General features: G+C 41.3%; 1 protein-coding gene across 3 annotated transcripts in view; it reads left to right on the plus strand.

Moving 5' to 3' along the window:
• Positions 1-23,486, plus strand: part of CSMD3 (CUB and Sushi multiple domains 3) — a 1,155,643-nt gene that overhangs the window by 766,044 nt on the left and 366,113 nt on the right. For all 3 annotated transcript variants that reach the window (XM_045006341.1, XM_045006342.1, XM_045006343.1), the window contains one exon: positions 18,464-18,620. In XM_045006341.1, coding sequence (XP_044862276.1) covers positions 18,464-18,620 — 157 coding nt within the window. The remainder of the gene's footprint in view (positions 1-18,463; positions 18,621-23,486) is intronic.

The following is a 23,486-nucleotide window of genomic DNA, read 5'->3' on the forward strand; positions in this document are numbered from 1 at the left end:
TATCTAAGACATGAGGAAACCTTGATAGCTCAGTTTAAAGCTTTGGTTTGGTTTAACTTCCTCTGAAAAATTCCTGTGAATTGCTTCCTGTGAGCCTTATGTAAGTATTGAGATTTATGGATGGATTTAAGTGTGAAGAGTGTAGTCACTTGGCAGACCAGAATTGGAAGTGCATCACAAGACAGTGGTTAGCATGAAGAAAAAGTCAACATGTGACATACATGGTAGACAGTTCGAAGCAACTAAAATCATCTAGGTCAGGGGTTCTCAAACTGGGGGTTGGGACCCCTCAAGGGGTTGCGAGGTTATTACATGGGGGGTCACGAGCTGTCAGCCTCCACCCCAAACCTCGCTTTGAATCAAGCATTTATAATGGTGTTATACATTAAAACCACTTTTTTATATATTTGGGGGGAGGGGTCGCACTCAGAGGCTTTCTGTGTGAAAGAGGTCACCAGTACAAAAGTTTGAGAACCACTGATCTAGGCTGTATCCTTTCTGACATTTGTGAAGAAGGCACTCAGACATCTTCGCTATGCCCAAATAAATCTGTTAGTCCATAAGGTGCCACCAGACTCCTTGTTGTTTTTGTGGATACAGGCTAACACAGCTAAGCCCTGATAAAAAAGAATGTGTTTTTAAATCAAAGGATTACTAATGTGTGTTAGCTATCCCACTGTAAAAAACAAACAAACAAACAAAAAAATACCAAAATATGGAGCCAATGTACTGTAGTTTAATTTAGCAATAAAGTTAGTGAAGTCAACGAGAGAGGGGGTATAGTGATGATGTTGACTACTACAAAGGTTTTTTGCAATCCACTTAGGATTTTACAGAGAGATAACTATAGTGTGTTATTAACTTGCTGAAAAAACAAACACAAAAAACACCTTTGTGTTAGTGAAGACAATGTTTCAAAAAGCTGTATCCTAAAGATGTCTTCTCAGTGTGTTGAGAGAGCATCTTTGACTGCTGCCTGTAGATCAGAGTACTGAGTGCAAAAAAAGCTGATAATAAATAGCTTACGCTAGAGGGTGGTTATTTCTGGCTATCCTCGAACAATTCCTGTGCCAGGTGTAAAGTCTTGGGAGGTTTCTCCTTTGAGAATCCTTGTCACTAGGACACAAGAAGGTTAACATTTTTATGTAGGCTTCATCTACACAACAGACGTATGTCAGTATAACTATGTTGATCAGGGGTGTGGAAAATCCACATCCCCAAGTGATGTAGTTATGCGGACCTGAACCTTTGCTCATGGAGTTGTAGTGCCTACACCATGGGTCTCAAACTCAAATGACCATGAGGGCCACATGAGGGCTAGTTCATTGGCCCGAGGAGTGCATCACTGACACACACACCCCTCGCTGCCCCCGTCCCTTCCCCCACTCCACCCCTTCCATGAGGCCCTGCCTCTTCCCACCCCTTCTCAGCCCCCATTCCAACCCCTTCCCTGAAGTCTCTACCCCAACTCCGCCCCCTCCCTGCCCCCAGAGGGTGCATGAGGGGTGTGGTGGGGGCTCAGGGCAGGGAGTTGAGGTGCAGCAGGGGGTTGAGGTGCAGGCAGGGGTCTCAGGGCTGGGAATTAGGGTGCATCAGGGGGTTGGGTGCAGGCAGGGTGCTCAGGGCAGGGGATTGGGGTGCAGAAGGGGTGTGGGATGCAGCAGGGGGCTCAGGGCACAGGGCTGGGATGTAGCAGGAGGCTCAGGGCAGGGGGTTGGGGTGCAGGCAGGGGACTCAGGGCAGGGAGTTGGGGTGCAGGCAGGGGGCTCAGGGCAGGGGGTTGGAGTGCAGCAGGGGGTTGGGGTGAAGGCAGGGGTCTCAGGGCAGGGGATTGGGGTGCAGAATGGGTGTGGGATGCAGCAGGGGGCTCGGGGCATGGGGCTGGGTTGTGGCAGGGTGTTGAGGTGCAGGCAGGGGACTCAGGGCAGGGGGTTGAGGTGCAGGCAGGGGGCTCAGGGCAGGGGATTGGGGTGCAGAATGGGTGGGGGATGCAGCAGGGGGCTCGGGGCATGGGGCTGGGGTGTGGCAGGGTGTTGAGGTGCAGGCAGGGGACTCAGGGCAGGGGGCTTAGTTGTGGGCAGGGGGCTCAGGGCAGGGAGTTGGGGGGTGGGGTGCAGGAGGGCTTCGGGCTGGCAGCAGCGCACACCGGGGCCAGGGCTGGCTGCCGGCCCTGGCCCTGCTCCGCTCCGGGAAGTAGCTGGAACCATGTCCCTGCGACCACTGGGGGAGCGGGACGCAGGGCTCTGCATGCTGCTTGCCGTGCCTCCAGGTACCTTCCCCAAAGCTCCCATTGGTCGCGGTTCCCCATTCCCGGGGAATGGGAGCTGCGGGGGGGGGGGGGCGAGGGAGGGGGTGCCTAGAAGCCAGGGCAACACACAGACGGAGCCCTCTGCTTTTTCCCCCCTCCCCACCCCCCAGCTGCAGGGACATGATGCCAGCCGCAGGGAGCGGTGCAGGGCTTGAGGGGGCAATCCTGCGGCTGTAGTTTGCTCACCCCTGGCCTGGAGGTAGGCCGGGGGGGGGGGGGGCGGGCGCAGGCCGCTTGGTAGGCAGCAGGAAATAGCCCCACAGGCCGCTTGCGGCCCACGTGTTTGAGACCCCTGGCCTACATCGATGGGAGAAGCTCTCCTGTCAGCACAGGTACTATCTTCACTAAGCACTACAGCAGCACAGATACAGCACGGTATGTGTAGACAAGCCTGAAGATAATGGGAAGTACTTCTATGTTGTGAGTTAGATTCTTGTAACATTACAATTCACTCCAGGAGAGCTCTGTGTTGTGTTAAAATGAGTGAATAGGCTCTGACTGCAGAGGTGTTAACTGGCCACTTCAACTTGAATAGTCTCTTGCAGTATATTAACTGCTTATACTAAACAATCTGTTCCAGCTGGTATTTAGCTGTGACCCTCTGACAACCTTTCCTAGACCTGAAGAAGAGATCTGTGTAACCTGGAAAACTTGTCTCCTGCACCAACAGAAAATGGTCTTATAAAAGATATATTACCTCACCCACGTAGAACAGTTAAACAGCTTTTTGTGGGGGGTTGGGAGGAGTCTGTCTGTTATATCAGTGTATTCCCTGGAAGAGAGATACCTTAGAAAATGGTTCTCTAAAAATGAGTATTTTTCAGGAAGTTCGCACATTTAGCCACATTAATAGGTATGAGAAACTTGGATAATGGGGAATTCATCAAGATTTACTTTATCTCCTTCCTTAAATGTTTTGCGGCTCTCTTCAGTTCTGGTCTTAGTGACACCACGTATAAGGAGATCTTGCCATCCTCTCCAGACTGGACTGAGTGGTATTAGCCAATACATACATGTTAGGCTTAGTACCTGGTACATTAATAGATATTATGTGAATGGTATTAATATAATATTGGGGGGGCAATTATGTTAAGTGAATATATCATGCTCTTCCTACAATTCTGTTCACCCATGTCAAGCATCCCACAACACTTTGCAGGCTGAAATAACATTAGACATTAGAAAACAGGAAGCCTGTCAAAGTCAAGATACATGAATGGTGTGTGTCCTATCACAGGTTGGGATGTACCTCTATGTCCAGCTGGTTTGGAATGTGGTATTCAAAACAGAGATAAGGAAAAGAACAGAAAAACAAGTTGAGAAATTAGTGGGTTGGATTTTAGGTGACAAAATATGTGCTTTTTAACTTGTAAACAGACCTGATATAAACATAATTGGATTTAGGGGTGTATCTTCGAAGCACATCTTCTGTGTAAGGTGAACATACTTTGAGATAAGAATTTTTTTGTATTGTAGTGTTTTGTCTTCAGCTAATAAATTTGGCTGTGTTCAGTTATTTCATCTCTTGCACATTTTTTTTGTAGTGAACCACAAGTAAAGTCAATGAGTTGGCTATATTATTAATAAATAGAGGCTAAAATAGTATGGTAATCCTTTTCCCACTCATCCTTTGCTCTAATGTGTCTTCTGTGGCTGCTTTTGTGTTGAGGTTAAAAAAAAAATCCTGCTCTGACTATTGATGTAGAGACTGAGCACAGCTGAATCCGAAGGCTTGTATAGCTGAGGAAATTAACCAGAATAGCTTTCCTTGTGGACACTCTTACTTCAAAATAGCTATTGCCCTTTAAATTCACACCATACCTAAATCTGAAATAAAGTTCAAGTGTAGACAAGCCGAGTTCCAAAAACAGGCAACTTTAAAGTGACCACCAGAATTTGTTGTAGATTGGACTTGCATTGCCCTCAGTGGAAAAGGAAAATGGTGGCAGCATCAAAGTAGTGGCTTTTCTACATTTGAAAGTTATTTTCCATTAAGGTAGGGTATGAATTTAAAGTGCAGTAGCACTTTAAAATTGGCCACATTGGGAGTTATTCCATAATAGCTATTTTTCAATAGCTATTCTGGTTAATTTCCTAGTGTAGACAAGCCCTAAGAAACAGTCTTTAGGAATTGTAATCTCTCCTCAACTTCTGTCTCTTTCCTCCTGGGGTCTGTGATCCCTATTCCTGATTCTGAGTGCTTTCTGAAGTGACAAATGTGTTCAGTCTCTTTTTCAGCATTGGAAATCAGTCTAGCATGCCATGTTGATTTTTTTCGCAACCAGATAAGGAGACCCTTGATGAATCCAAGCACTTGGCTGTGTCCTTCTCAGGATTAGAGGCTGCTTTGATACAACTAGTTCAAATTGACCCTACAAGAGTAGGTTGAAAGGGAAGTCTGTGTTCCAGGCATTTAGTTTTAGTTTTTCAGAGTCTGCAAGCTGCAAGGAAAAATAAATCTGAGCAAGAACACCCCGTGTTGAAACCCTTTCCTGTGAAGCAGAGAAACAACTGAAGCATAGACACCACAGTATAAAGGAGCAGCCTGTTTGACACTCATAAATCATTACTACTTCTGCTACCTGCCAGATTGAGAAGGGAGGAGCTGGCACCTATTGTTTCTGAACTGGTCTACTCAGGGTGCAGAATGTGGATTTCAGAACACATAACTTGCTTACCATTTGTTTCTTTTAGTATGTAATTTTCTCTCTCTTTGCTATGTTTGATATAGCAGATCAGACTAATGGTATTGTGTGTTTTTTTGTTAGAAATGTAATACATAACTTCCTCACATTGATTCATACAAGTATATTCTGCTATTGGTGCTGTCTTATCATAGAATCTCAGGGTTGGAAGGGACCTCAGGAGGTTATCTAGTCCAACCTCCTGCTCAAAGCAGAACCAATCCCCAAACAGATTTTTGCCCCAGATCCTGAAGTGGCCCCCTCAAGGATTGAGCTCACACCCCCGGCTTTAACAGGCTAATGCTCAAACCACTGAGATATCCCTCCATGTCTTGATTTAATGCTAAAGGAGGTTGCATGGTGGCATATAAATTAGACTAACTATCCATAGTTACTGTATGCCAATGAATTTAATATCAGTCTTCAGTGACTATCAAACAGATGTTTCCTTCTTTAGAACTGCAGTGAGGACTGAGTTTGTGCACCGCAGTGATTCCAGAATTCTAAATTTGAGATTAAACTATTGGGGTGGAAGACATAGAAAAACAGACACATTCAGTTACCAAGTTATGACACATACAGTTTCCCCGTACTCCTTCCCTTTTAAACTCAAGAGGCTTTATGGCATTAAGTAATGTATTCACATTTCCACAGGAAAGTATTGATAAGCTGAGCATAGTTGCCTTTGCTCTTGTAGTTTGAAGAAGTGTACTTATATTAAAAGTTCTGTTCTGAAACATGGGCTTTTCATTTTTAGTTTATTTCAATACAAATAAAAGGTTAATAATTAATAATGTATCATTCAACATAACCATACCCCTTAACTACATAGGACAATGGTTCTTTGTCATGTACAATTTCAACTGAAACCAGATTCACAGGTGAACTAAAACTCTAAGTGCAAGGAGCAGCAAGTGGAAAAAAACACATATATATACTCGTTCATTAGCCTGTTCGTTTATAAGCCAACCCTCCAAGATGGATAGGTACAAATAGCAAAAATTGTATGACCCTTTCATAAGCCAACCCTAATATTTCATAAGCCAGCCCCTATATTTCAGGGGTTGGAAAATTTTGGCTCCTGGCCTGTTAGGGTAAGCCGCTAGTGGGCCTGGACATTTTGTTTACCTGGAGCGTTCACAGGCACGGAGCCCCTCAGCTCCCAGTGGCCATGGTTTGCCATTCCCAGCCAATGGGAGCTGCGGGAAGCTCCAGGTAAACAAAACAACAATGTATTAGATATTCAGTTCAGTGATTCCATAGAGTTTAAAATCATCAAATTTTGGTGTAGACCCTTTTATAAGCCGATCCCTGCTCTTCTATGCACCACTTTTTTACCCAAAATATTTAGCTTATTAACGAGTATATTCTGTTTCATGGAGGATTTTGAGCTTGCAAAAAATAAAATCCACCTTTTTTTCCCCTCTGAAATGAAATTTTAGTGATATCAGCATACTTGCATAGTGTTTTGATTTTGACAACTGCATTTTCTGATAGCAAATGGTTCCATCTGAGGTTTTTTTCTGACTAGCTCTAGTGAAAGCAAACTGTAGAGTGCCCTGAAGAGATCAGACCTACAAGGGGCAAAAGGTAATTAGTAGTTTATGTACAAAATGAGGGAACATGTGATTGGGAGGGGATGTGTCTATGAAAGTATCTCTGTTGGAGGAACAACTGAATGAAGACTGAGTTAATAGGTTAACAACTTACAACCATCTGTGTAACGCTGCTGCTTGATCATTTTTAGAATTTCTATCACATCAGGACTGTGCAACTGTGGTGTGCTCCAGGATCAGCAAAGGGCATGGGCATGAGTGAGTTTAAGCAATAGGTGTAGACTTATGCATTGAGTGGCAAGTTATCTCCTCCTAGTTTGTCTGTTCTTTACTTGCAAATGTTCAGAGTAAAAAGGAGATATGTCTTGTGGAGACTGTAATGTCTGAGAAAACATGGCTGTAAACATGATTCTTATTACCCTAAAGAGGCCTGGCTCTTGAAGCTGCTGGGGGTGTGGGGAGAGAGATTGGTGTCTGAGTTGAACAGCTATCCATGATCAAATTCCCCTGAACTCCCTGCCCTACTCATCACTTTTACTTGGCACTCATTCACACTGTGTGGGATCCAGCTCTAAGGCCATGTCTACACTGCAAAGTTAAGTCAACTTAAGTTAGGTTGACATACAGTTACTGCTGTAATTAAACCGCTGTTGCATGTCCACACTACACAGCTTGTGTTGGCGGAGCACATCCACAGTAGCAGCTCTTGCACTGACACAGTGAGCAGAGCACCATGAGTAGTTATCCCAATGTGCAACTCACCATCATCCACTGCAGGGTGTTTTGGGAAGGGTGCACAATGTCTCATGCGGGCAGTTGCAGCATCCCATGATGCATTTTTCACTAACCCATCATTCCATGGGCTTCCTAGTACATTTCTCACCACTTTTCAACAGCCCCTGAGACCTGTGCATCTGCCATCTCCGTCAGAAAGCATGACGGAGTATTGTGGTGAGCATTATGAATACAATACACCTGATCCTGCAGTATTTTCTGAGATGCAAGTCTGTTAATGATGCTTTGGTGTCTGCCTTGCTGAGTGCCATGGAAAGAAACAATTCAAGATTGGTTTTGGTATTCACGGAGCAGCTACACATGGTGGACCGTCAGTTCTGGGCTTGAGAAACAAGCACTGAGTGGTGAGATCACATCGTTATGCAGGTTTGGGATGATGAACCGTGGTAGCAGAACTTTCGGATGCACAAAGCCACCTTCCTGGAACTGTGTACGGAGCATGCCCCTACTCTGAGGCACAAGGACACCGAAAACAAGAGCTGCCCTTACAGCACAGAAATGAGTGGCGATCGCTGAGTAGAAACTGGCAATGCCAGACTGTTACTGATCATTCCTGAATCAGTCTGGAGTCAGAAATCCACATGGGGTTGCTGTGATGCAAGTGTGCATGTCATTAATTGCCTTCTGCTATGAAGGACTGTGACTGTGGGTAATGTGCATGAAATAGTGGATGGCTCTGCAGCATTTCCTAACTGTGGTGGGGCAATAGATAGCACACACATCCCTATTGTGTGCCCCAGACCACATTGAGATGGAGTGCATCAACAAAACGGGCTACTTTTCTATGGCGTTGCAAGTGCTGGCAGCTCACCAAGATTATTTCACCAGTATCATCACAAGCAGGTCAGAGAAGGAGTATGACACATTCATCTTTAGGAATACAGGCCTGTACAGAAAGCTGAAAGCAGGGACTCTTCTTTCCAGACCAGAGAATTATGAGTGGAGATGTGGAAATGCCAATAGTGATCCTGGGAGATCCAGCATACCCCTTGCACCATGGCCCATGAAGCCATACACTGGCCAGCTTGACAGCAGCAAGCAGCACAATAACAGGCTCAGTAGGTATGGAATGACTGTTGAGTGTACCTTTGGTTGCTTAAAGGGTCACTGGTGCTGTCTCCTCAGGTTAGATCTCTGTGAGGGCAATATCCCCATGGTCATAGCAGTCTGCTGTGCACTTCATAATATCTGTGTAGCAAAGGAGGAGAAGTTGCCCCATGGGTGGCACATGGAATTTGAACAGCTGTCTGCTGACTTTGAGCAGCCAGATACCAGGACTATCAGAGGGGCTAAATGGGATGCTATGTGGATCAGGGAGACTTGGAGGAATATTTTAACAATGAGTTACAGTAATTTGTGTTGCTGTCATGTGTTGAGCCTGGCATTATTTTTTTGCACTGTGGTATGAACATTGCAATGATTGCTGTGTGTGTACTTCTATAATAATACAAATGCACTTATTGCTACTATCTCTGAATGTTAGCAGCAGTCACCATGTGTTGGAGAATAATAAAGATTCATCCACTTTCCATAAGTTGATTTTTATTCTACAACCATGCAAAAATACCTATGTCATTCTGAGCTAAACTTCTTACACGCAGGAAGAAGTATCTTTAAAGGGGAAGGGACAGCGAATTCACAGGCACGTAGGCCAACGAGGCTTTCGCAGCTGGCTATATGTCCAGCTGTCATTGTGTGTGATGTCCTATAGAGTGGAGTGTCTGGGGTACTGTTGTGGCAATGGAAGATGTGGGGGGGGGGGAGGGCGGAGGGAATGTAGGGAAGTCCTGGAATGCAGTTCTGTATGCGCTGCAGGGGGAGGCGAGCACAGATGTGTTCAGCCTGAAGTTTAGTCAGAGAGCACAGCATGTTTGTTTGCTCCCTGAGCAGCATTAGCAGCATCGCTTCCTGGTCCTGCTTTCTTTTCTCAGTATCCCTCCACATTTTCTCATTGATTGCCTCTCTCCAAGCTCTCTGCTCACAATATGAAGCGTCAGAGGATTGCAGCACCTCCTAGAACATGTCTTCCTTAGACCTCTTCTTTCTTCTACTTATCTGCCTGAGCCGCTCCACCAGTGCGCATGAGGGGACTCTCAAGGCCACATCTGCATTTGGTAAAGAAACAATGGACAGAGGTCTTCTTGTCAGTGCACTTACACTCCTGGATCCAAACAAGTTACAAGCACAACTTTCTCACTTTCTCTTAGGAGTCATTCAGCATGGTGGCAGCCCCAGCCATGGTGAGTACAGCCTGCAGGAGAGGGGGTGAGTTGGGACAAATTGGGGGGTTGCACTAGGTTATCAGTACCAGCACCTAGGTCTATTGTAGTGAACACTGGCACCATTTTCTACAGGCGGCAGTGACTGTAGCTGATATCTCATTCCTGAGGGTAACCAAGGCTGCAAGGGAGCACCTCCTGCATGCATGTGGATGAATTGGGTCCATATGCTGCTAGCCTGTGTGCTGCAAAGGTGCCTGCTGAAGTAATTGCCAAGTGGCGTGGCAATGTGTCCTACTGTGGGGGAAGAAACAAGGCATCTCTACCAAGCTACCTTTGGCAGAGGATTGCAAAAAGAAAAGTTTCCTAGAGATATGTGAAGGATTCACGGGACATCCAGGTGTGCATAAAAAACTTTTCCACAGGCTCCCACTGCCTAGCTGTACAGGGGAATGAGAAAGCAGATAGCAAATGTACTTGTATAGGTTATTTCACTACCTCTTCTAGCCTGATTAAAAAAGTAGTACATGTGCATATGTGTCCCTGCAGTATTGAAGCAAACTGAGTACTAACCAGAGGTTCCCTCCCCTGCATCAGACTCAGCACAGCTACACTGCTGGGGGAGACTAGACTGCTCTGGAGTCAAAAAGAGATGCTTGCTTGCCCATGCGACCGGATCTCCCTGTCACAAGTCCCCCATCCTCCTCCACCCTTTCATTCAATATATTGTCCTTGGAATTCACTCTGGTAGCTGGTGACTCCAGCCCCTTGAAGTATCCACGGGGCTCTTAGCGGTGGAGATGGGGTCATTGCCGAGGATGTCATGCAGCTCCTTGTAGAATCAGCATGTCTGCAGCTCTGCACAAGAGTGACTATTTGCCTTCCTTGCCTTCTGGTATGCCGCAGCACCTTGATTTTTACATGGCACTGCTGCATGTCCCTGTCAGCCCTTCTCCGCCATGCCCCGAGTGATCTGGCCATAGATATCAAAGTTCCTGCATCTGGAGTGGAGCTGTGACTGCACAGCCTCTTCTCACCACAGACACAGGAGATCCACCACCACCGGTGTACTCCAAGCAGGAGAGTGTTTGCTGAGTGGAAACGGCATGGTCTGCTGGGCAGTACTCTCCATACCGAGCAAACAGAGTGAGCAATTTCAAAACTTCCTGGAACTTTAAAAAGGGAGGGGCGAATACTTATGTACCTGGCTGCAGAGCAGCAGAGTTCAAAATGGTGAGTAGAGCAGTCAGGTGGGCATTGTGGGACACCTTCTGGAGGCCACTTAAGTTAACGCAAGCAACACAGTGTCTCCACTGATACTGAGTCTGTCTATCTGCGTTGCCCTAAGCGCTATGCCTCTTGTCAAGGTGGTTTTATTAGGTCTCCATGGCAGGCGAGTTACAGTGGCGGGAGGAGCATTGTAGTGTGTACACCTCCATAGTTAGGTTGATGTAAGCTGCCTTATGTTGACTTAACTTCATAGTGTAGACGAGACCTAAGACATTAATGTCCCCTGTGAATAAGTTTTTGGAGCTCTCTCTCTCTCTCTCTCTCTCTCTCTATATATATATATATAAATAAACTAGGAACATTTGCATGGAAATCCAAATTTTTGTTTCTTAAGAATTCTCTATCCTTGATGTCATAATCCATTTGTGTACCATAATCATGAAAACATAGAAGCAGAAGATTATGGTATATTTTGGTGGGTAAGAGCTAGTACATGCACAAAAACACCCATAAGCCTTATTCTGTCCTCAAATCCTCATTTCTGGTTGATGTATGGAATAAATGACACATTTGACAAGGCAATGCTAGCTTCAGCTTTAGCTGTCAATATTGTATTGTTCTGCCTCTTTCAAAAGGTTTAGATCTACATATCCATATGTCATCTCTGTTTGGGATGGCAAATTCCCAAAAGTAGGTTGGTTAAAGGAGTGCACACTTATTTAAAAAAAAAGTCAGCTAAATTCTTCCTTTGGTAAAATCTTCAGAACTGAAATCAAATAATGTCTTAAATTATATTCATTTGTAGCTCTAAGAACTGTTGATAATTGAGCCTCCTGGAATGAACAGCCAATTTAATCAGGTATCCAAATGTAAATGCTAGCACTCAGAAATATCAGGTGGGTCTGTGACATTCAAGAGGTGGAATTTGGGTCCATCTATCAATGAAAATAGTATATTTTCCACACACTATTTATGTAATTTTAAAAAAAAACCTTCAAACGTAGTATATTAAAAAAACAAACAAACAAACAAGCAAACAAAAAAAAACCTTTTCCCACTATTTACTTCATTTAGATAGGGGAACCATATACACAATTTTCTTTGTTTGTGTAAGACAGATGGGAGCCATTAAGAAGATCAATCCTTCAAAATGATTCACACAGGTAGACTCTTATGTTTTCAGTGATAATTAGCAATAGCAAATCATGAGTCATCTTGCATTGGGGTAATGTAAAGGGAAATATATCATTTTGAGGCCAAATCATGTTTTCAGAATCCTTGTTTCTGCTATGCATTTAGCGCATAGCCTGCGCAAATTCTTATTTGGACATTGGGGTATCAAGAAAAGGGTCATTTCTACATTAAAACCAGGCTAGTGGGCCAATCTTGACACCCCTAACTCATGAGTACTCCTGTTAACTTCAGCATTGAACTGTGAGTGAAATACTGGTTCCCCTGACGTCACTGGGAAAACTCCCATTGAGTTTAGTGAAAGCAGAGTTTCACCCTTAGTCACGATTTCTGGTACAGATATCATGAGGGAACTTATATTAGGTGCTGCCATTCGCTTTGCAAGATAAATATGTGGAAAATGATCACTGGGCCTGTGGTAGTAACCGAGTGAATGACTAATGCTATTTTCTTCTTATCCATCCAGGGATGTAATACTATTAGGTAATGTAACTGGATAAAATATAAAAAAGGATAAAAGACTGAAAAGGAAAGTGATACAAACACATTGAATCTGGGTTTATATGCCAGTGCATTAGACTGGGGGATTCCCCAGTGTTCTCAGCTGGAATGTACATTAGATTGATATTCAATTCTCAGCCTGAGGAAAAGTTGTTTTGTTGATGTTTCTGTTTTACATTTAAATGCATGATCTTTTCCCCCTTTCTCCTCCAGTGCCCCAGGGGCCATTTTCCCTCTGTTCTCTTGTACAATGAATCAGACAGAGAATTCCAGGAACCTCAGCAAACCTTGAAATTATTTTCCATTGTGGATATGGCATAGAGTAGGGTGTATTTAACAACAAACCTGCTAGCAGATCTGTAAAGCAGGTTTATAGTATCATAGAAATTGTAGAAATGTAGAACTGGAAGGAACCTCAGTAGGTCACTTAGTTCAGTCTCCTGCACTGAGGCAGGATTAAGTGTTATCTAGACCATCTCTTACAGGTTTTTGTCTAACCTGCTCTTAAAAACCTCCATTGATGGAGATTCCACAACCTGCCTGGTCAGTTTATCCCAGGGCCAAATTATCCTGACAGGACATTTTTCCTAATGTCTAACCTAAGTCTCCCTTTTTTTACAATTTAACCTCATTGCTTCTTGTCCTCCCCTCAGTGGATAAGGAAAACATTTTATCACACTCCTCTTTATAACAAACTTTTATGTACTTGAAGACTCTTATCTCCCCCTTCAGTCTTCTCTTCTCCAGACTAAACACACCCATTTTTAAAAAATCTTTCCTTGTAGGTCATGTTTTCTAGACCTTTAATCATATGTGTTGCTCTCCTTTGTATTTTCTCAGTGTTGTCTACATCTTTCCCGAAGTGTGTTCTGGACACAGTACTCCAGTTAAGGCTTTACCAGTTCTAAGTAGAGTGAGAGAATTACTTCTCATGTCTTTCTTACAACATTCCTGCTAATAAATCTCAAAATGATGTTGGGGTGTGGGTGGGTTGAGAGTTGTTTGTTTGGTATTACAATATTGATTCATGTTTAGTTTGTGATCCACTATAACCACCAGATCCTTTTCTGCAGTACTCCTTCCTAAGCAGTCATTTCCCAGTTAGTGTCAACTTTGGAGAAAATTCAGTTGTCATACTAAACAGTGGGAAAGGATTAATATAGTAAGAAGATTGATGACATTTGCAATACAGTATGTGTTGGGGGGAAAAATTAAAGGCATAAAATATTTATCTAAGGAAATGAACTTATGGGAGATTTTGGGAAACTACTGGGGTACCATTTTTTGTAATTTATTAATAGCCTTTATGTTAGTTATTGATTACACATGATACATACTTACTTATCAACAAAAGTATGCCTTGGTTATACTGTACACCTTGAATCTATCATGCATTTCAGTAGGGTTGAACGCTAAAAAGTTACTCCAATATTTTTATCCAGATTTATTTATGAAAAATTACTGTGTCTTCAGCATATATTTAACCAAGGACAGATTTTTTTTTAAAGTATGTTTAAAAATAAAATAAAGCCAGAGTCTTTAAGAGATATCAGTTTTAACTAGCTTGGCAGGATCAGAGGAAGGGCCATCATACACAACATGTTTTATCTTTAAGTCAGATGTGATTTAAATGGCTGTATAGTGTACCACTAATTCTCCTAGAATGGTTTTCTTTGTTTCAGGTCTGCTTTCAATTCCATTTCAAAAGTCATTTATTCTGCTGCTGTGCCTCTGGCCTAGCCTGATTACTAATCTCAATTCAATTTTCAAAGACTTGTAAATAAAGTTAAGCTAGGCATCCACTCTGTCTTTAGTGCATATATTTTAGTGCTACCCTATTCAGTTAATAATCATTAGTTTTATTTTTATTTGAATCTAACATTTTTACCCTGAGAATTGTTCATTGCTTACCATGTGTATTATCCATCTGTCTAGGTACCTCTATGCTCCTCATCACCATAGTTTCTGAGAGTCTAGAAACAATGATGTTTTTATTCTAAGGCTCAGTGTTTCTTAACATCTCATAATTTCTTTATTTCTTTATATTTACACTGTGCAAAATGGCCACAGAGGAAATATGGGGCCCCGGCATGCACAAGTACAAGTTTTTTCCTTTCCCCAGTGGTGCTCAACCCCCACTCATCCCCAGGCCCTGCCCTCACTCCACCTTTCCCCCAAGCACACACTCTGCCTCTTCTCACCCCTGCCCTGCCCCTCATCTTCCCGCCCAGTTCTGCCCCTTCCCCAAGCGCGCCCCGTCCCTGCTCGTCCCCTTCCCCCACCAGCGCCTCCTGCATGCCGTGGAACAACTGATAGCAGGATGAGTTTGGATGAGGATTGTAACTGATTGAGGAAAATGCTTATTAAGTGCTAGAGACTGTGAAAACATATAGAAAGAGATGGTTCCTGCCCTGAAAAACTTACAATCTAAAATCTAGTGTTTATTTACCTTTTTGGTATTGGAACAGAGATAGATTAACTGGGTAATTGTAGTTTCAGCAAAGCTTCCCATAACACATTCATAGCTAAGACTATTTGTACATAATTTATTTGTTGTTCAATATGTCCAACTCTTTGTTCTTTTACTGTGCATTATATGCAAATAATTTACCATCTTTTCTATTTATGCAGTATATTATAAACCGTTTATACTCAAGGCCAAGGGTGTGTTTTCCTTATATGTAGTCAATGTCAGTATCTGAATTATGTAATAGTTTTATTTGCTGTTTTCAACTAACAAATAATCCTGGTTCTTCATAAACTTAGATTCTATTAAGAAATGACTTCTTTGTTGGTAGCTCTCCTTGTCATTTCTAATACAGGAATTTCAGGATTTTATTGTGTGTGTGAGACTTTCTTCATCCCCTTTATGGACTCAGCTCTTCTCCCTCCCCCATCTTTTTATACTGGTCAGATGTCTTCTACACAATTTCTTTACTTACTGCCCTTCCCTTTGAAAAGTAGATAATAATATTTCAGGCTCAATGTGGAAAAAAATCCTTTATTTTATAGAGCGTATATGGACAGCAATGTTAATTACATACAGTACAGTTAGGAATCATAGCACAGTGTTCTTCTGAACATCTTTTGTTTTTTTGTTTGATTTGTTTCCAGGTCTTTTCCTGTGTGTGTTATTTTAAATTAGCAAAGATAAAGGAATTGTTTGCCCAAATACCAGATTACACACTATTATGTTTGCTGTGTACGAGCAAGCACAGCTTCTCCATAAGCTGTGATGAGGACAGCTAGACATTGTAATCTATTTTGTGGCCCATTGTTGCCAGTCAGAGATGATGCCAGGTGTGAAACTGAGAATGGTGCACTGCTGTTTGTTTGTTTATGGCTTACTATGTCTGAGACACTTTCCAGACATGCAAAAGGACCAGTCTGTGCTCTGAAAGACTCACAACCTAAGGACAGACAGACAAATAGAGGAATTGGGGCGAGATCTAATAGTGATCTTGTCAACTTTATGAAGTGGATCTTTAAGAAAGACATAATTGTGGACGGGTTCGAGGCTTTTCAGATGAGCACATTATACAATGTATGACAGGCACGTGGAAGAGGTTATGTAAGTGATACCATAGTAAGATGACACACTGGTGGCAAAGACTGGGAATGCTGCTGAGTGGAGAGGCAGGGCAATGAACAATTAAACAAGGTATGATAGGCAGGGAGAGGCAGAGTTATGCAGAGCTTTGAAGGTGGTCATAGTAAGATTAAATATGACGTGATAGTGGATGATGAGCCATTTCAGGGATTTGGAACAGAGAGTATCATACCTGGAGTTGTGGCTCTTGAATACAAATACTGCACTGTTGGAAATATTATTTAGATTTCTACATTGAGGAGCATATAGAACAGAAGCTTCATTGGGAGAAACATATGCAGTGTATACACAAAACATACCAGACAGTTATGAAGTTGGATATCTGGTAGTTAGCTTTCTTGCAATCTCAGTATATTGTAGCCATTTTCTGGAAGGCCTTTGAAGGAAGTAACATCTCCATAAGGAGCTATATGTGAACCTGATTTTGAAGTTGTTATGAAATGGTACATCAAGTACTTTGGCATAAATAATCTTGCCTATGCTTACTGTATTTCAAAAAGAGTGTTTTGACATCTAATCTCCTGAGATCTCCAGAGATCTGATATTACTGATGCAAGTAATTAATATTTAATAACAGAATAGTATCTCCAAGAGATTGTTTTCCTAAATAGTTTTCTAACATGCAGTGCAGCACTTATTTACAATGAACAGAAACTTCTAGTTAGCCATAGGGTTTTTTTAATGGTCCTGTGGGTTGCATTGGTTGACACTCCACAGTAACAACTTTTTCTTAAGCTCTATTCTAGTGGAATTTTTGAAGTTCTATGGGAACAAATCTTGCTGGACTTGGAAAACTGATTTCCTATTCGTACTGAAGCCACAATATTACGAAAATTCATGTAATTTCCCCCAACACTTTAATAAAACACATTCCACTGTATTAGTTCATCATCACATACATAGCTTCACCTAAATAGAAGACTCTTGTTTTATAGAATGCCTTTAGTACTTTGGAATATTCCAAAATGCTAATAAAACAGTGAATTCGCTATTAGAAGTTCAGAGGCTACATAACAGATATGGGATAGTTGTACAGTAATTCACACAGAGCCATTAGCATTAAAGTCTGTGAGTTTGTTTTTGTTGTTGTTTCCTTGTTTTGACTGAGACAAGGAATATTGGCCCAGACACTGGTGTTATTCTGCAATCTCATTCTGAAAGTGCTATACCTCATTCACTCAGATGATCATCTGAAAGATAGTGGACAGATTCCATTTTTACTAGAGGCTTATGCAGAAGTGTCTGATTAATGCTAAATGGGAGTTATGTATGTAAATCCTCCACACAGATACAAAAAGCAGCTATAATAGTTACGTGTCACATTTTAAATTCCCTTTTAATACATTGGGTGAGAATGGTATTTTTGGTTTGTGTTGGTTTTGCTTTACATTCATATTTACAAATGCAAACACTACATAATTTTTCCACTGATAAAAGTAGACTTTATTTAGCATTGAGCATGAATATTTATTTATTTGAAAGGAAAAGTTTTGAGTTTCACTGTGCAGCAAATCAAGACTAAGACAAAGGTCAGAATTTAGTCATGTACAAATGTAATCATTCTTAAAACTTACTTGTCAAAGATTTTATGTGTGAAGCATAGCAACTACAGTTAATCAGATTACAGTTTAACTTTCTCATGGCTGAATGGAATGTAACACCTCTAATGTTTAAAAAGAACAAAACTTGCAATGAAATCTGCTAAATGTTATTAGAATAGATTCTTTGAAATGTTTGGGATTTTATTTAATTTTTTCTATAGAAATGTCCATTGTTAAATAGGGGAAAAACAGCTCTTGAAGAAAAATAAATAAAAGTGTTGGTTTCCAGTTTACATATAAATTGCATTGTTCTTCCAACTTAAGGAGCCAGTTATTCTGTTTGTTTTATTCTCATTCCTTTTATTTTATTGTTATACGTGCACCTTTATTTACTTAGAAATATTTTGCAGAGGTTTGTTTAACATTCATGGCTAGGGAGACATTACATTTTTACATTACACCTCTTCCAGGACTGAGACAGAAGTGCGTACACAAAATAAGTATTCCTTGATACGTTGTGGCAAACGTTATAATATTGGGAATGGCAAAGTAAACACAGATGTTTAAAAACATTTTGCTGAAATGGCAACCCTTTCCACTTCAATTGTCATGCAAAAAAGAACTGACATATTTTAAATTGTGCATTTGAAAAATCACCACAATTATATCATAATTCAGGAAAAACAAACAGCATATGCATAAAGAGCTCTCTAAATTGACTTACAATAGATCCCGGTACAATAAGCATCCTTCCACTTAATAGAGATGTGTGAAATTAGGTTGTAACTGAATTTTTTTAAAATTGTACAAGTCGTATTTGTTTTACAGATATATGATGGAAAAGACAACACAGCTCACCTGCTGGGTGCATTTACTGCGGCCTCATTAAGAGGACTGACACTAAGTAGTACTTCAAATCATCTGTGGTTGGAATTTAACTCAGATACAGAGGGAACCGATGAAGGTTTTCAGCTTGTTTACACAAGTAAGTATGTAGACAAATAGAATAATGGATTTATGTTGTTCATGGCTTGAAACAGTCATTGTTCATACTCAAATTCAAATGATGATAAAAACTGGTAAAATATTGCCACCAATTCATCACTCTCTCAAAATAATCCATTTTCAACTTTCTGCCCAAATCAAACATTTATTATATCGGAACTCTAGCTTCTGTATTACTCAAATATTCTAGTCTGGAAATTATACAGTGCAACTCACTGTCACAAGATATTATAGAGGTAAGAGCTTAATGGGATTCACAGAAGGATCAAATATTTATATGAATAAAAAAATCTGAAATTATAGTAGCTAGTCTTAAAATAAATACAAAATCCTAATGAAAGCTTCAGAACATAACCAATCACTAACCACCTAGAATTACCAAAAAACATCGCCATGGATAAGTTATTGCATAATTGTCTATTGACGGGGGAACGAGCGCTGCCTCTGAAGCATTTGGTACTGGTCACTTTCAGAGACAGGATACTGGATTAGACAACCAACTGGTCTGATTAGGTATGGAATTTCAGTATTATTACACATGCCATTGACTTTCTGGAATTTCCATAGTGAAACTAAAACACATTTCACGGAGTTTGTAGCATAAGCAAATTATGTTGGTTTTATTTTGCTAAATTTTCCTTGGCACACAGTCCCCTGAAAATAAACAAACAAACCATAACATAAATGGCTATGAATTGCCACTATGAATGATAATGAATAATCACTGGGCGAGGGAAAGAGAGTGAGAATGACTTCAGATCCTGATAGATTAGGATACTCATTTACAATGTGAGAAACCCTACTTCAAATCCCTGCTCCAAGGAATATTTAATTATTTATAGCAAATGAAACAGCTTTAACAAGCAACATTGAGAAAGAATTACTCGAGGGGACAGAACACTTCCCTGTAATGTGGGATACCTAAGTTCAAAGTCCCATTTCCTCATCCGCTAAAGAGAGGAATTGAACCTTGATCTCCCACATCCCAAGCATGTACGTCCCTAACCACTGGACTAAAACTTACAAGAGAGATGGTCATCATCATCCTCCCTCCTCCCAATATCTTATGAATCTAGTCCTCCTTTGCTTTTGTGAAAATGCCTGAAGAAAGTTTTTTGACTTTTTGACTAGTTGAAAATTTGTTTTTTATTTGATCTACAGCAAAACTTTTTTATTTAATGTTTCAGAACTGGACCAAAATATTCATTATTCACCAGTTCTAATCACAGCCTTCTCAGTGACTTTCCCAGAAAATGTGTGATGGGATACAAGTCAATAGTTAGCTACATTGCCAAAATCAAGAGTTAGATTCTTAAACATGGACCTAACATGCCTGTTCCCCACACCCACAGAGTAACAAATGAAAATCTTGGCCAACAATGGGACTCAGTACTTCCCTCCTGGCCTTCAGCATTCAGACAGAACAATGATCCAACTCACAGGTTATGGCATGAAGGTCCCTGTCATCTCCATATTCTCAGTGAGCCATACTGGCAGAAACTCCGGTAGAGAAGACACATCATATAACCTACCAAGACATGTTTCTGTTTCCATGTCAATAGATAGCTCAGTCCAAATCTGAGCAGTTTTGTTGTAAAGTAAATGAAAATTCTTCACAATTAATAAAACATAGTTCAGTAACTGAGTAGACAGAGTGAATGTTGAGCAAATTGTCAACCACTCAGCACAGTTCTGTAATTTGAGACTGTGCATGCGATGGTGGAAGTGAAGAAACTTTTCTTTGCTTCCTCTTCAGCCATATGTGGGAATGTCTGGGGCACATGTACCATATGCCCTTATTACCTATGCACATTATGAGCTAAGTGCTATTATTAAAATTTGCTTGTGTTCCAATAGAATGAGATTCCCAGATACTCCTAACTTGTTCAAATCAAAAGCAATTTTCACTGGAACACTCACATGCACTTCTTCTAAATGAGAGCTAATTGGCCATATTTCAATTTTCTAACCCCAGCTGGAATTTTGTAATAGACAAGTGTGGTTTTTTTATCTTGCTATCCAACTTCCATTATTCTCAAAAGTGACAGAATTGTTTTGGAGCAAACTTTCCCAAACAATTCATCTTCAGGCTGGGATCAGCCTGTACCTTTCAATCCCCCAGTTCTGAAAGTCATGAGCTTTTGAAAGCAGGATTAGAATAGAAAACCTTACATATTTAACTATTATGAAAGTGCTTGTTTGTATTCAAACAACGTGGCTTTGTAAAGGAGAGGGTTTTAATGTAAAGCTTGAAAAGAAAACAACAACAAACAACTATGCTCTGCAATTTTGCTAATGAGCGCCTACACATTCGTTGTCAAACTAAATCAAAGTGTCATCATGATAATTGGACAATTAATTTTAGTGTTGTGGTATAAGTTATTGTCACATTTTAGAAGTAGATGGTATTTATAGTACATATGGCCATTTCAAGCCATGTAATTACTCAGCACTAAAAAAAAAGTTTTCATGGTTCTCAGCTGAAAGGATTGTGAGCTGAAATACATAATAAAGACAAGGAAAACTCTGACTTTTTCAGAATATTGATAATTTCAGCAAATTAAACTCAATATACTCTGCTTTTCAATTCAGACTATTGTCCATGCACATTTTTATTCACTGATAGTGCTACAGTTTTTTGTAATTTAATTTACCACATATATGTACATTACACTTTGTAACAAGCAATTGCCAACCAAATGTATAGAGCCCTCAATTTTTTTGTTGTTTTTGTTTTTTAGATCAGTTCAAGTTCAACTTAAGAATAATCAAAAGGTTTTGTATTTCACTGGCTAACTGAGCCGTAGGCATAGCAGCTGCAGTAAGAAGAGGTGAACAGCACATTCACTAAAAACATGCAGTTTTTGAAGGCTATGTCTTAAATATAGGAAAGTTTATAACCTTTCTTAAGGAAAATCAAATGGCATGAAGAATTTAAAGCCTGTTTAATGTCATTCATTGAGGACTTGTTTACACAAACACTTAGTTCATGTGAAGCTGGGATGTAAATCTACCATGCAGTAGATGTTAGTGTGAACCCTGCTGCCACTCACTAATAGCCCACTATAGTGTGTTTTAATCTCCTTTTGTTTCAGGGTGGGGTAGGTTAGAGAAAACTACAGAATTTTTGGTGCATGATAGCAGGGTCCACATTTACACCCCAGCTTGCAATGGTCTAATTGGTATAGACAAGTCCAAAGACTTCCAGTGAGACTTAGGGTATGTCTACACTGCAGTCATGCTGGAGGTATGATTGCAGCACATGCTAAAGATCAAAGCTAGCTCCAGTAATAATAGCAGCAAAGCTGCAGCTGCAAAGTCTAGCCTTGCCCACCAAGGACCCTGGATACATAGTCAAGTTGTAGCTGCCTGTGCTGCCATGACTTCACTGCTATTGTTACTTAAGATAGCTTTGATCTAAGTAGTTTATGTATGCTGCAGTCACACCTATAGATTGCAGTGTAAACCTAGTCTAAGGCTCCTATGTGCCCTAGTATCTTTTGAAAGTGGGACTTAAGCACTTAGGTGCTTTTGAAAATTCTACCTGAAGTCACTGAGTGATTGGTAAAAATATCTGTTCTTTAAAACACGCACACACACGTGCACCCAGTCCAGAAGACTTTACTCAATATCTGAATGAGGAATTCTGGATTGGTCTCACAGGTAATCACAGTATTTTTCCTAGGCTCTCCTTTGAAAATCCTGTACTTTTCTATCGACCTTAGAATCATAGAATATTAGGGTTGGAAGAGACCTCAGGAGGTCATATAGTCCAATCCTCTGCTCAAAGCAGGACCAGCCCCAACTAAATTATCCCAGCCAGGGCTTTGTCAAGCTGGGTCTTAACCTCTAAGAATGGAGATTCCACCACTTCCCTAGACAACCCATTCCAGTGCTTCACCGCCCTCCTAATGAAATAGTTTTTCTTAATATCCAACCTAGACCACCCCCACTGCAACTTGAGACCCTTGTTTCTTGTTCTGTCATCTGCCACCACTCAGAACATCCTAACTCCATCCTCTTTGGAACCCCCCCTTCAGGTAATTGAAGGCTGCTATCAAATCCCCCCTCACTCTTCTCTTCTGCAGACTAGATAAGCCTAGTTCCCTCAGCCTCTCCTCATAAGTCATGTGCCCCAGCATTTTCATTGCCCTCTGCTGGACTCTCTCCAATTTGTCCAAATTCCTTATGTAGTGGGGGGACCAAAACTGGATGCAATACTCCAAGTGTGGTCTCACCAGTGCCGATTAGAGGGGAATAATCATTTCCCTCGATCTGTTGGCAATGCTCCTACTAATAAAGCCCAATATGCCATTGGCCTTCTTGGCAACAAGGGCACACTGCTGATTCATATCCAGCTTCTCGTCCACTGTAATCCCCAGGTCCTTTTCTGCGGAACTTCTGTTTAGCCAGTCGGTCCCCAGCCTGTAGTGGTGCATGGGATTCTTATTTCCTAAGTGCAGAACTCTGCACTTGTCCTTGTTGAACCTCAGCAGATTTCTTTTGGCCCAATCCTCCAATTTGTCTAGGTCACTCTGGACCCTATATCTACCCTCCATCATATCTACCTCTCCCCCCAGCTTCATGTCATCTGTGAACTTGCTGAGGATGCAATTAATCCCATCATCCAGATCATTAATAAAGATGTTGAACAAACCCAGCCCCAGGCCCGACCCCTGGGGCACTCTGCTTGATACCGGCTGCCAACTAGACATCGAGCCATTGATCACTGCCCATTGGCTAGTTTTCTAGTCTCATTTAAGAAAACAAACAAACAAACCTTAAATGTGTTGCCAAATGAAAAATAAAAATATGCTGTGTTCAAACTGGAAGACAAAAAGTGTTT

Source organism: Mauremys mutica, chromosome 2 (genome assembly GCF_020497125.1).
Source record: "Mauremys mutica isolate MM-2020 ecotype Southern chromosome 2, ASM2049712v1, whole genome shotgun sequence".
Lineage (NCBI taxonomy): Eukaryota > Metazoa > Chordata > Testudines > Geoemydidae > Mauremys > Mauremys mutica.